General features: G+C 40.2%; 1 protein-coding gene across 8 annotated transcripts in view; it reads left to right on the forward strand.

Moving 5' to 3' along the window:
* FMO1 (flavin containing monooxygenase 1) overlaps positions 1-11,572 on the forward strand; it is a 40,709-nt gene extending 29,137 nt beyond the window's left edge. For all 8 annotated transcript variants that reach the window (XM_027564785.1, XM_027564783.1, XM_027564787.1 and 5 more), the window contains 5 exons: positions 2,646-2,788; positions 5,978-6,177; positions 7,923-8,278; positions 8,946-9,018; positions 10,804-11,572. In XM_027564785.1, coding sequence (XP_027420586.1) covers positions 2,646-2,788; positions 5,978-6,177; positions 7,923-8,278; positions 8,946-9,018; positions 10,804-11,146 — 1,115 coding nt within the window. In that variant the 3' untranslated portion in view covers positions 11,147-11,572. The remainder of the gene's footprint in view (positions 1-2,645; positions 2,789-5,977; positions 6,178-7,922; positions 8,279-8,945; positions 9,019-10,803) is intronic.
* Positions 11,573-14,132: the final 2,560 nt, after the last annotated feature.

Here is a 14,132-nt window from a genome sequence, read left to right on the forward strand (position 1 = left end):
ATCGATTCTTCGGTGCTCAGCTTCCTTCACAGTCCAACTCTCACATCCATACATGACCACTGGAAAAACCATAGCCTTGACTAGATGGACCTTTGTTGGCAAAGTAATATCTCTGCTTTTGAATATGCTATCTAGGTTGGTCATAACTTTCCTTCCAAGGAATAAGCATCTTTTAATTTCATGGCAGCAATCACCATCTTCAGTGATTTGGGGCCCCAAAGAAATAAAGTCTGACACTGTTTCCCCATCTATTTCCCATGAAGTGATGGGACCGGATGCCATGATCTTCATTTTCTGAATATTGAGCTTTAAGCCAACCATTTCACTCTCCTCTTTCACTTTCATCAAGAGGCTTTTTAGTTCCTCTTCACTTTCTGCCATAAGGGTGGTGTTATCTGCATATCTGAGGTTACTGATATTTCTCCCAGAAATCTTGATTCCAGCTTGTGCTTCTTCCAGCCAGCATGACATGTACTCCCTCCTAAACCTTGTTAGGACACCGGCACATTACCCATCAGACGTTTAAAAAAAAAAAACTATATAATCTTGGGCTTTCCACTTAACCTTTCTAAACCTCTGTTTTCCTTCCTAGAAACTGAGGGGTTTGACCTACCTTACCCAACAGCATATATCACAAATCAAGCAAACAGAACTCTATCAGTATTTGCCATCTTTCTCAATATCCATATTACCAGCCACTACCAATTGGTTATTTCAAATCCATGGCTAAATTATTATTAAGGAGCCTTTGAGCACTAAAATTTCATGACTTTAGCCTTGAAATGGAGTCCTCCAAACCTCATCATCTCTCTCTCTGCCCCACAGCAGACTTACATACACCCTGGAGTAGTTGTTAATTGTCACAAAAATTAAATTTGTTGAAGTTATTAAAAAAAAAACATGTCATGAGTTCTGGAGGCAATTCCAGAAGAAAGCGTTCCAAAAAGTCTTAGTAAATATAATAGGTATTACAGCTGGAATAAATATATAACTTCCCAAGGTAATTTATTTTATTAATTCAGAAACCATATACATTCAGCTGTGTTTACTAACACAGCCACTTCACCTAACAAAAGTTCTTGCTCTGTTCTCCTGTAATATAAGTGGGGAAAGTATTAGTCTGATAGAAGACTCAACCACGGAGTCTCATATTTGTCCACTTGTGATCCAAAAAAGCCTGATCAGAGAGAATCTAAGACAATATAACATTCACAGATAATTCTATTATTCTAATTAAACTTGTCCAGCTCTCCATTCCTGGCAGTTCTTGAATCCCTATTGGGTCAAATGTTGAGCTAAGTCAATATTTGAATTTGATTGCATCATTGCTAAATTCAAAATGATCTAGATTGTGGTTGGGTTTTAACTGAGATTCATGTTAGACTTCTAAATATTTAAGGTGAAATAGAGTTACTGGCCTTGGTTAAGGCCCAGTAATGCGCCACTAATGTGCCACAGCATCCATATCCTGAGAATTCACTGAGAATCTAGATTTGCTATCATATTTTCTTTAAAAAAAAAAAAAAGTTCTTTGCACAGGATGTACTACTTTTGACTGTTTTATGCAACCTAAGAGTATTTTCCAAAACCCTCCACAAGCATTTGATGTTTCAATGAGATTTGGCATCAACTGAGATGTCTTATCTAGTTCAAACAGCGCTGATCCCAGTATAACTAACATAACCCCTTTTTCTCTGAGCCAACTCTGGCTGACTCAGCAAACCTAGCCAAGTTACCATCAGTCACCAAAGTAAACACACAAGGATCTTTCAAATAGGGACTATAATTTTATTTCCTTTTTTAAAAAAGGTTTGGTTGCACTGGGTCTTTGCTGTGGCACTCAAGCTTCTCTTGTTGCGTCACATGGGCTTAGTAACCCTGCAGCATGTGGGATCTTAGTTCCCCGAGCAGGGATCGAACCTGTATCCCCTGCACTGGAAGGCAGATTCTTAGCCCCTGGATCACCAGGAAAGTCCCATATTTTTATTTCTTATTTCCCATATCATCTAGCACAGTGTCTGGCACATAAGAGGTGTCCAAAAAGTTTGCTGAATAGAGTGGAAGCACTGACTCATAGTTCACTTTAACTTCTCTGCTCTTTCTCCTTGCTTACGAAAAGTTCTAAATAATCAATTAGTAAATACAGTATTTCTGTCACATTCATTTCTATCAAATTTTTAAAAGTAATGACCTCTTGTACTTCAGCTTAGTAAGTCTTAATGCCATGATTTTTTTTTCTTTCTTTCCTTTTTTTAGTTTTTTGTTTTGTTTTTTGTTTTTAGCAGAAATTGGTTTACTGCAGGGCAAAGCAAGGATGGGTGGCTCATGCTCAAAAACTTTGAAATCCCTAGTAGGTTGGCAGGGTGGATTTTTTTACAGTGCCATGATATTTTAACTTAGTAATCATATAGTAAGTAAAACTAGAGGGCCATCTAGTGAGATGGAGTAAGTATCTCCATGAAATAATCACTCACCAATTTCTGTATCTTGCATAATTATGTATCCATGTTTCAGATTTTCTTAAAATTGAGTATGCTATTAAAACAACCTAAGTCACCCATCAAAAGGATGTTATTAGCTAAATAATGTGTGTTTCATTCACAGATCTTGTAAACTTTCTATTTGACTTCCTTTTTTTTCTATAGGTATAAATAATTTTAAAGGCCAGTATTTCCACAGCCGAGAGTATAAACATCCAGATATATTTAGGGACAAGAGCGTTCTTGTTATTGGAATGGGAAATTCTGGCACAGACATTGCTGTGGAGGCCAGCCACCTGGCAAAGAAGGTATTGTTCTTGGTGTTACCTAATGAGGGGCTTTATCTTAAGATGCTTGCCTCAAACAAACTGTGTTTGACACCATGATAAATGATGAAAAGAAAAAAGAATTCCTAAAACACACACACACAGACAGATTTTTAAGGTACTTTTTTCTTGAATGTTCATACATGTTACTATAAATTCCAGGTGTCATATATCGTGTCATTTTTCCTCACAAATTCAGTTCTATGACTTCCTATTTGTGCTATTTTCCCAGCCAAAGTGAGTTACAGCAAGCATCTGTTTCTTACTCAGTCCCATAGGTCAGAAAATTCTGGCTAATTTTTTCTTACTAAGATCTTCCATTTGCTCCTTCCTTTCCTTATTGGTTGTCACCATCCTCATCAAGTCCATACCACCTCACGTGGGATCTATTACACAGTCCTCCTCACAACAATTATGGAAAGAGTTACTATTACTGGGGCTTGCTTATTCTGTACTGAGAACAGCACTAAAGGCTTTACTGCATGACCTCAGCCAATCATCAAAACAAGCCATGAAGTAGGTACAAGACTCCTTAATCACAAGTGAAGAAACTGAAACCTAGAGTTAAACAAGCTGCCTATAGGCACACTACCAGCAGTAGAGCCAGTCCTCAAACCCAAGTCTCTTCCATTCAAAGCCCCTGCTCCTAATTCTACCTTAAGGGCCTGTACTCCTATCCCAGTCAACCTCCCACACACGACAATCCATCCAGACCCCCAACCACCAACAGACAAATCCTCTGAAAAGCCTATTCTCTTTATGACACTCATGTTAAAAAACTAACAACTCCTCCTTACCTAACAAAAAAAAATCATAAATTACAGGGCTCTCCATCACCTGGTCCAGATCTGCCATTTTAACTTTATCCTACACTACTTTCCCACACGATCATCAACTGAACGCTGATTGATCTGCTCTGTGACCTTTCCCACCCCCAAGTCTCTATTTTCCCCTTCATTCACACCATAGCCCTCCCTTCTGCAGTGCCCTTTTCTCTTTTATTACAATTTACATTTACATTCCCAGATACCTCTACCCAACACAAAATCATCTCTCCAGTATGAATTTATGTAATAATTGAAATTTACACTCCTCAGATGGCACTTTTAATTCTTGGTATTGCTCATTACCTTTTATGAGGTTTCTCAGTTGGCACTAGTGATAAAGAACCTTATGAAACGCAGGTTCAGTCCCTGAGTCGGGAAAATCCCCTGGAGGAGGGCATGGCAACCCACTCCAGTATTCTTCCCTGGAGAATCCCCATGGATGGAGGAGACTGGTGGGCTCCATCCATAGGGTCACACAGAGTCAGACACGACTGAAGCAACTTAGCACGGCATGGCAATTACCTTTTATATATAGGTAAAATATATAGTATGTATTATTTATAGTATGTATTTTCTTTCCAACTATGCTATAAACTCATTGAAAGCCATTCAGGCGACAAATCAATATTAGTCATTGAATTCTGCTATACCAAATGTTGTGCCAGGCATGGAGGCTACACGAAAGAATAGAATAATCAAACAGGATTCCTGCTGTCATAGATGGTATGCTGCTGCTGCTGCTAAGTCGTATCAGTCGTGTTCGACTCTGTGCGACCCCATAGATGGAAGCCCACCAGGCTCCTCCGTCCCTGGGATTTCCCAGGCAAGAGCACTGGAGTGGGGTGCCATTGCCTTCTCTGATAGATGGTATAGTCATGGGGAAAACAGATGTCAAGTAAATAAGTATAAATAATTAGGTAAATAATTGCAAGAATGAAAATAGGTATGAGGAAGAAAAATTAGGAGTGTGTTCCTTTCTGGAACTTTAAGGAAGGAACTTGATGATTGATTGACTGATTTGGAGAAACTTAGCAATTTGGTAGAGTTATCCTGAAGGAAGGGAAAGGAGGTTCTGAAGCAAAAATCAGCACAGGCCCATTCACAATGACCACCACACGTGAGTCATGCATTACTACTTCTATTTCTCTAACCGCTGGAAATTTCTGCAGTCTGAAAACATGCTTTGGCACACACCATTTCTATATTGACAAAGAAACTCCCCTTGTTTCAGAATATAATTCATTTCTACCAAAATATCATATCTGATTCTGCATCATGATGAAGAAAGGCAGGTGCAAATATGTCTAACATCAGAATTACTGATGTGCTCATAATTCTTGCCACCATAAGGCTCCATCATATTATTAGGCTTCCCTGGTGGCTCAGATGGTAAAAAATCTGCCTTGCAAGGCAGGAGATCCAGGTTCTATCTCTGGGTGGGGAAGATCCCCTGGAGAAGAGAATGGCTACCCACTCCAGTATTATAAGGTCAAACAAAATGTGTCATAAAAACACTAACACTGCAGCTATGGCCACCATGCCCCAGTTTATTGGAAGAAAAACCAGGCATTAAACCAGTTGTTTTGTATTTGCAAAGGAACAGATCAGTTGACTAAATTTTTCAACTTTTAAAAAGTTATACAGACAACTCCTTGTTGTATAGGTTCCAAAGCAACTATTAGCTTAACAAACTAGGTCAGCTGATAAACTCAAATAGTTAAATAATCTGTTTTTTAAAAATCCACTAAAACTAGTTGTATTACTAAATTTTACTGTCAGTTCTAACAATGTTTATGTTGAAACTCTTTGCAGACATTTTTTTTTTTTTTTAGCTGCACTGTGCAGCATGTGGTACCTTAGTTCCCTGGATAAAACCCGTGCTTCCTGCATGGGTTTGATCCAGGAAGGCAGAGTCTTAACCACTGGACCACCAGGGAAGTCCCTATAGACAACTTTCAGTTGGATCCTTGCCCTGCTCTTGTTCATAGTCACTAGCATACAAAGTTGTTATCACCTGAGATAACATTATCTTCTCACATGAGATTCTAAGTTCCTATGGCTAACCACAATATATAATTCACCATGGGGTCTAGCACTGAGCCTGGCAGATAAAAAGGGCTCAATAATACGTGCTAAGGCATTTTCATACTCTAGATACTCAAACCATTATCTCAAAAGAATAACTTTAAAGTGGGAGTTAGAGAAGCCAAAACTGTCTTGTCAGGGAGGTATTTTGGGCGTGGCTGGCTATTTGGTGCCTTTCAATTCATGAAACTTCTCTCATCTCTGACGAACCAGCCCTGTTCACTGTGTCAAACTGAGTGACCTCTTTGATTGCTTCTAGGTGTTCCTCAGCACCACTGGAGGGGCATGGGTGATCAGCCGTGTCTTTGACTCAGGGTACCCATGGGACATGGTTTTCATGACACGATTTCAGAACACATTCAGAAATTCTCTTCCAACTCCAATTGTGAACTGGTTGATAGCGAAAAGGATGAACAGCTGGTTCAATCATGCAAATTATGGCTTAATACCAGAAGACAGGTAAATACGGAGGGTCTGCAGAAGGCTGTTAGGGAGAAGGGGCATTGGTCCTTCCAGCAACCATAATACAGCAACAAGACTGAGTATGAAGGAAAACTTCATATGAATTACTTAGTCATAATGGCTAACTGTTTTTAGTGCTTGGTAAGTAGAATTATGTGATACATAACTGTCAACAACCCTTTAAAGTAAGCCATATAACCTCCCTTTCAGAATGGGTATACTAAGACTTAGGGAAGTTCAGTCACTTGCCCAAGTTAATCTAGTACCAAGCAGACTCTGTGACCTTGGCAAGTTACATAAACCTTAGTTGCATCAATCAAAAGAGAAAAACTTGTCTATGACTCTTCCAACAAAAGCACACTATTTCACAGTGTGGGAAAAACTTAATCCTTCACCATCTTTCAAAGGACAGTGCCTTCTTCCCAAGATGACCTTGATTTCAGTCTTGTCCTTTCAGTTACAACCCATTACTTATCCCATTAATGAGAACCAGTGGTTTTATTTTACTTCCTCATTCATTGACTCTGTACAATTATATTCCATTGCCAGGGTAACACCACAGCCTAGAGATCCTGTCTGATCTTCCCCCAGATTCCACTCTGGACCAGGATGGATCAGGTGGCACCCAAGCCACCAGGGTTGGCAGGCAGCCCCCTTCCTGCTACATGTACTTCATTCCTCTAGGTCTCTTCATCCTTCTCTCATATACCTTCGTCTCTCCCTGCTTGTCTAGTCCTGCTATTGTCTCCATTTTTTTCCTTTCTTACCTACCCTCTTCTGTTGCCTAACTCCAAGTCCCCTAGGAGTTTTAAACTTTTCACCAGAGCCTTTCCTACCATAAGCTTGATTTAGCCTAAATGGCCACTCAAAAGACTTTATTTAATCCCACAAAGCCTAGAAAATGTAAAAGAAGCCTGAGGAATTATAATATCTTCCCTGTTAGATTTAGCTAATCCTTTTTCATTTCCAAAGTTCTTAGAAATACACTATTTCATATGTTCTTCATCCTACCCAATCAACTAACAAGGATGGCAAGTATTAGCATCCCTATTTTACAGGTGAATAAAAGAAAGCCTACAAAGACGAAATGGTTTTCCCAAGCTCTGTTAAATATAAACATTTGGACACAAAGCCACCCTAACTACCTCCTGCTCCAGAGCACCTTCCATTTTATCACATTGTCTGTTTCTGTGCATTCACCATAAGCCCAAAATGACTCAGCTTACTTAAAATCATCTTGCAAAGTATTTGCTTTGTGATTCCAAAGACACAGCCAGAAAAGGGTGATTCCAAAGGCATAGCCAGAAAAAGCTAATTCTGCCCTGGTTCCTTTATACACATGCATGTTTTCCTTGTACAATTGCTTCCGAGGAGGAAAGAGTTTCTAGCATTTCTCAGCAGATAGAGAAGTCCCTGGTGTCCCTTGTGGTCCTTCAGCATTCAGCTCTCTCTAAAATGACAGGGATAGCTGAATGCTAGAATTCAGCAGGAGAAGCAGAGCTAGAGAAAACTCTGACCTCCTTCTCCCGAGGCTTCTAAATTCTTGTAAATGGTAAGCATGGTTCCATCATCCCTCTTGGTCATTCATGAATCCACTCCCACAGAGGTAACTTCCCACAATACTGTCACCTCCTGCCTAGCTGAGGGGCCAGTCACAGAATGAAGAGGAGAAGGGGAGGAGGAGAGAGGGCTGGCCCCATCGGTCCCTGGCAGATCTCTTCCTTATCCATTTTAATGTCTAGGGTACAGCTAAGAGAGCCTGTGCTAAATGACGAGCTCCCAGGCCGTATCATCACTGGGAAAGTACTCATCAAGCCAAGAGTTAAGGAAGTGAAGGAAAACTCTGTCGTATTTAGCAACACCCCAAAGGAAGAGCCCATCGATATCATTGTTTTTGCCACTGGATACACTTTTGCTTTCCCCTTCCTTGACGAGACTGTAGTGAAAGTCGAAGATGGCCAGGCATCGCTATACAAGTACATCTTTCCTGCACATCTGCCAAAGCCAACCCTGGCTGTCATTGGTCTCATCAAACCCTTGGGCTCCTTACTACCCACAGGGGATACGCAAGCTCGATGGGCTGTTCGGGTCCTGAAAGGTAAGTGTATAAGAAATAGGAGACCATGGGAATTCCCTGGCAGTCCAGGGGTTATGACTCCTCATTTCACAGTGGAGGGCTCAGGTTCAATCCCTGATTGGGAAACTAACATCTCACAAACCACATGGTGTGGCCAAAGTAAAATAATTAAATTTTTAAAAAGAAATAATAGGATATATGTGTTCAGTTTACCATGTCATTTTAGGTACTGGAAATTTTGAGACTTTTCCCACCTCCCATCTAAAATAATAGAATTTTTTTAAGCAAATCCATCTATTGTTCACTGAATTACAATATCACAATGAATTTGTGCCAGTACAAGCACAGAAGATAAATCATGGATCAAAAAATATCAGCTGCTATTCTGACTCAATCAACTGGTTCAATTAACATTTTAACATTTTAAAAGCTCAATCAATTGAATGACAAATTCAGTCAAGCCAGTTGTGAGGTTCTGCAACATCAAATAAGTAGTGAGGGGATCTGATTCTTATCTCTTCAACTGGTGGCATAATCACCAGGAGTTAACATTACTCTGCTAACATTTCTGCCAAAAGAATAAATGACTAGCTGGGTACTAGAAATAAAAGATGTGCAGTAGTAAAGCATCTTTGCCTGCTAAGTAAGCACTGAAGTTACATTGCATTTTTATTTGTTTGCTTTATAGGTGTGATTAAGTTACCACCATCAAGCATAATGATTGAGGAAGTTAATGAAAGGAAAAAAAACAAGCCCAGTGGGTAAGTTAAATGCTATGCATTCTTTTTGAATCATAACTAAAACTGGTAAAGCAAGAGCAAAGAATTGTGCGAGTTACACTGGAGAAAAAAGAAGCGGCTAAGACTCAAAAGGGGGGGGAAAAGACTAAGCTAGCCTGTTTTAAGGAAAGAAAGGCAAAGGAAACAGGTTTTAATGTCCTAAACCATCACTTTAGACCATGGTCATCTAGCACGACATGGAGACGTGGAGTTTAGATTCTAAACCAAATGTAATTAATCCTTATCTACCAGATATTACTCTATACTTCTATCCATAATCAGAAGGCAAACTGTTGTGTTTATCCACTCTGACACCAAAGGGTCTGCTCATTCACTCATTTCAGCAAATCTACGTTCACCTCTCCTGTTTTTATTCAGACAGCCACTCTAGAACATGAGTCAAAACAGGGCCAATGGACCAAATCTGCCAACCACCTATTTTCCTATTTTAAATCATTGGAAAGAAGAAGATTTTATAAAACGTGCAAATTATGTAAAATTCAGATCACTGTGGCCATAGTAAAGCTTTATTAGCACACAGCCCCACTCAAGTTTGGGCTTCCCTGGTGGCTCACTGGTAAAGAATCTGCCTGCCAATATGGAGGACACAGGTTTGATCCCTGGGTGGGGAAGATCCCCTGGAGAAGGAAATGGCCACCCACTCCAGAATTCTTGTCTGGGAAATCCCATGGACAGAGGAGCCTGGCGGGCTACAGTCCATGGGGTTGCAAAGAGTCAGACACGACTGAGCGACTGAGCAGACGCAATTTACGTATTGTTTAAGACTGCTTTCATGTTAGGACAGCCAAGTTGACTAGCTGAGGTAGAAACTGTAACATGGCCCTCATAAACCTTAAGTAGTTAGCATCTAGTCTTCTGAAGAACAAGTTTGTTGGCCCTTCTCCAGAGACAGGTCTCCACTTGTGCTCTGCTTTTTGGCTACCACGAAGGGCCGGGACAGTGGAAGGCAGACGGCCAGCTGGGAGGGACTCTTGCTCTCCCCAAGTCCTAATCCTAAAGCTCCTATTATTTTCTCTGTTTTACTATTTATGTTTCAGACTTTGACATATATTTTTCACTTGGGAAAAAGAAGGGGTTTGTAGCCGAGAAAAAATTCTTAAAATCACTGCATTTAAGAAACACCACTTTTCTCCTTCATATATATTTCCAAACTTCAAATGTTGTTCTATCCTTGTCAAAGTCCTAAATCCCAAAATTATAAAAGCACTTTCAGTGTCTCTCAACCTGGGATATGATCTGATCTCCATTATGCAATTCTGGTATAACATAAATCACTAATTAGAACTACATGAAGCAAAAGCTTTTGTCACTTTGGTCAGTCAAGGGATTAATTAATTAAGGATTAATACTAGCATTACACAGAATTTCACCCTACTGAGTTTTGTGATTTTTCACATTATACAAATCAAGCAATAATTGAGTTTCAGGAAGATGTAGGAATAGTAAAATTATATAAAACCTTTTTTTCTAGAAATTGCTAGTCATTTGACAATAGGACTAAAGTAATACTAGATTCATTATCAGCATTTGACGAACCATGTGTACAGAGTGTTTTTTCAAAGGATCTATCTTGTATTTAAACAATACCATGAGACCAATAGACAGCTATGGGCATGGAGGGAAGAATACAGAAACCAGTTCAAATTTTGCAGCCTATTGTTTACTTCTGGCACTTTTACTTGTTCTAAGGTTACCATTATTTAATCTTTTTGTTTTCTCCTTTATCCCAATCTTCCTTTTATAAAGGTTTGGCTTGTGTTACTGCAAAGCTTTGGAAACCGATTATATCACATATATAGATGAACTCCTGACCGCTATCAACGCAAAGCCCAACCTGTTCTCTCTGCTCCTGACGGATCCACGCCTGGCTTTGGCCATCTTCTTTGGCCCATGCACACCATACCAGTTCCGTTTGACTGGTCCAGGGAAATGGGAAGGAGCCCGAAATGCTATCATGACCCAGTGGGACCGAACATTCAAGGCCACCAAAACTCGAATTGTACAAGAATCCCCATCTCTCTTTGCAAGCTTACTTAAAGTCTTCAGCTTTCTAGCTTTGCTTGTGGCCATTTTCCTGATTTTCCTATAAATAAAAAATTACCTAAATAAACTATCAAATGCACAGAGTAGATGGACAGCAATCTGGTTCCCCCACTGCAACAGCTTTGCCTTCATGACTATAATCTATATCTGAGCAATGAAAGCCACCCCTTCCCCTTCCCTGGCTGGCTCAAAGGCCCACTAGTATTCCTGAGTGTCTCCCAGCTCCACCTGCTTCTAATGCTAGAGAAAGATAACCAAGATTTCTGTGCATTTGAAGACTGCTGGAAGGTTCAAAGTTCATTTTAGAAGAGAGAGCTGTCTCAGACACCACTCTGAGCAATTAGACCTCTTTCCTATTTTCATAGATCTTGATTAAAACTCAATATTTCACGAAAGAAATACTAAATGGTTGTACTAAAAGGGCACTCTTATGGTATCAGCTGATTAAAAATAAAAAGAAAGCAAAAGCCTATGATTATTTTTGAGTGGTCTTTAATTCTCTTTTTAAGAGCTGGGGAAAAGAGAGAAGGGGATGAGAAGTCTATTAATAAAGACCATAAAAGGATGGGAGCTGTCAATGACTTGGTTGGAGTGTTTCTAAAGAAATGTACCTGCCTAGAAGTCCCCATCCCCCTAGAATGCACTCTTCAACCAAACAGGGTCTCCAGCTGACATAAGAACAAACCCAATCAGATCTATTGCACAGAAAGCAACCACCTCCACCCACTCTTGGAACCGGCCTCCAGCACCCAAAGTAAAAACACCTTCCACTCACATACACCTTTACAATTCTGCTTAAAGAGGCAAACAGCTGCCTCTTCTAAGGGTCAACGAAATCCAGTTGGAAAAGACAGAGCTGAGAAGTCTTTCACAGAGAGATAATAGAAGAAAAGATAGGAAAAGAAGAGCAAAAGCAAACACCATGTCAAAAGCAGTTTTTGACCAAGCTATACCAACCCTGGATCCTCTCTCACAGTTACACATTTGAGAATGTGACTCAGCCAGAAAAGGTGTTGCCTTCACATGATCTCACTGACGGGCTTAGATGGCCAACTTCTCCTCACAGAGAGAGAGGCCCATGGTTTTCACACTGGAGTAAATTCAAAACCTACGGAATCAGGAGTAAGTGAGTTGTGTAGGTAAGAAGAGATGTAGTTTGTGGCTCTTCCACTCTGGTCCGCTCTTGCAGCTCCTCTTTTTTGTTCCATTTTTTAACACTTCTAACCAATTTCCAATTTCACTTCTTGACATATGTGATATTGTGATATGTAATAACAACTGTATATTTGGTCTTCCTCATTTCCAGCACAGAACTCCTAAGACTCTTGAAATCTCCTAAGTGATCAGAACATAAAGATATCTTTTGTTAATGAGGTGACTTTTGGAAAACACCTAAAGATGGGGGCCAATCACCAGAAGAACAATCCATATGATTAGAGGATTGGAACTTTCCTTCCCATCCCTTTGATCTGTGGGGAGGGGAGAGGCAGGCTGGAGGTTGAATCAGTAACCAATGGTTAGTGACTTAATCAATCATGCCTATGTAATGAGTATTAGTATTAGTATTAGTCGCTCAGTTGTGTCTGACTTTTTGCGACCCCATGGACTGTAGCCCGCCAGGCTCCTCTGTCCATGGGATTTCCCAGACAAGAATTCTGGAGTGGGTGGCCATTTCCTCCTCCAGGGGACCTTAAATAGCAAAATTTGAACCACGTCTTCCAAGTGCCATTCTTCATAAACCTATTTAAAATCAAGCTTAAAAAATCACCACCAGCAAATCATTTTCATAGCCTATATGGCAAGTGAACATTCTTCTATTTAATTTTTCAGCACTGCTTTATTATAAGACATAGGTTGCAAAAAATAATAAGCTATTTGTATTGTAAGCTGAAAAGAATGAGAATCATAGAGTAGATCTGCAGCAATCTCTTCTGAGGATGGCAAGAAAAATAGACATTTCAACTGCGCCTTTAGATTTGTAGTCAGGTTGATGGAAACAAATAGCCCCGGGTCTTTTACCTTAAAACCTAAATAAAGAAACAAACAGCTGGCCAGCCAGAGGTGTAGAATTGGTGTAGAATTTAAAGGCTCAAGAGACAGTTTTCTATGACAGTCAACCTGGGGTATCCTCTAATGCACATTAATGAAATCTCCTATGTAATGAAACCGCTGTAAAAACCAAAAAGGATGAGGTTCAGAGAGCTTCCAAGTTGGTGAACACACAGAGATTCAGGGAGAATGGTGCCCTTGAGAGGACATAGAAATTCCATTCCCTTCCCACCTACCTGGCCCTGTGTATCTCTTCTACCTGGCTATTCCTAAATTATATCATCCTTTTATAATAAACTAGTAATCTAGTAAATAGAATGTTTCTCTGAGTTCTGGGAGCCAAACTAGTTCACAAAAGCACTGATTATTTTAGCAAATTCGTTGAACCCAATTAGGGGCTCACTGAAACTTCCTACCTACAACTGGCTCTCAGATGCACAGGTGACAACCTGGGCTCATGACTGACATCTGAAGAGAAGGCGATCTGGTAGGACCAAGCCTTTAATGCATAGAACCTGATACTATCTCTAGGTAGATAGTGTCAGAATCGAGTTCAACTGTAGGAAACCCAGCTGGTCTCCAAGAACCGCTCAATGGTGTGGGGGGAAAACCCCCCACACACACATTGGAATTGGAAGCAGAGCACTTAATATAGGAACTCATAGTGAAAAACTGCTCTGCTGAATATAATAAAAATGACTTTGGGAAATGCTTTTCTCTCCTGTGAAGCAGAGCTGACACTTTAGTATTCCTCATGAAGTTGGCTGGGAAAGTTGGGTACCCAGGATGAAGCATGGCAAGGTAAACTATCCAGGCAACCATGGGGCAAACTATGGGATCACAAGCTGCCACCTGAATCTAATCTCATCTGCTGAACACATTGTGCCAAGGGACTGAATACACAAACAGATTATTGCCAAACCATCTACAACAATAGAACTCTGACCCATACCTCTGCAGCAATCAGATTAGAACATTCAGGA

The sequence above is a fragment of the Bos indicus x Bos taurus genome, chromosome 16, assembly GCF_003369695.1.
Source record: "Bos indicus x Bos taurus breed Angus x Brahman F1 hybrid chromosome 16, Bos_hybrid_MaternalHap_v2.0, whole genome shotgun sequence".
NCBI lineage: Eukaryota > Metazoa > Chordata > Mammalia > Artiodactyla > Bovidae > Bos > Bos indicus x Bos taurus.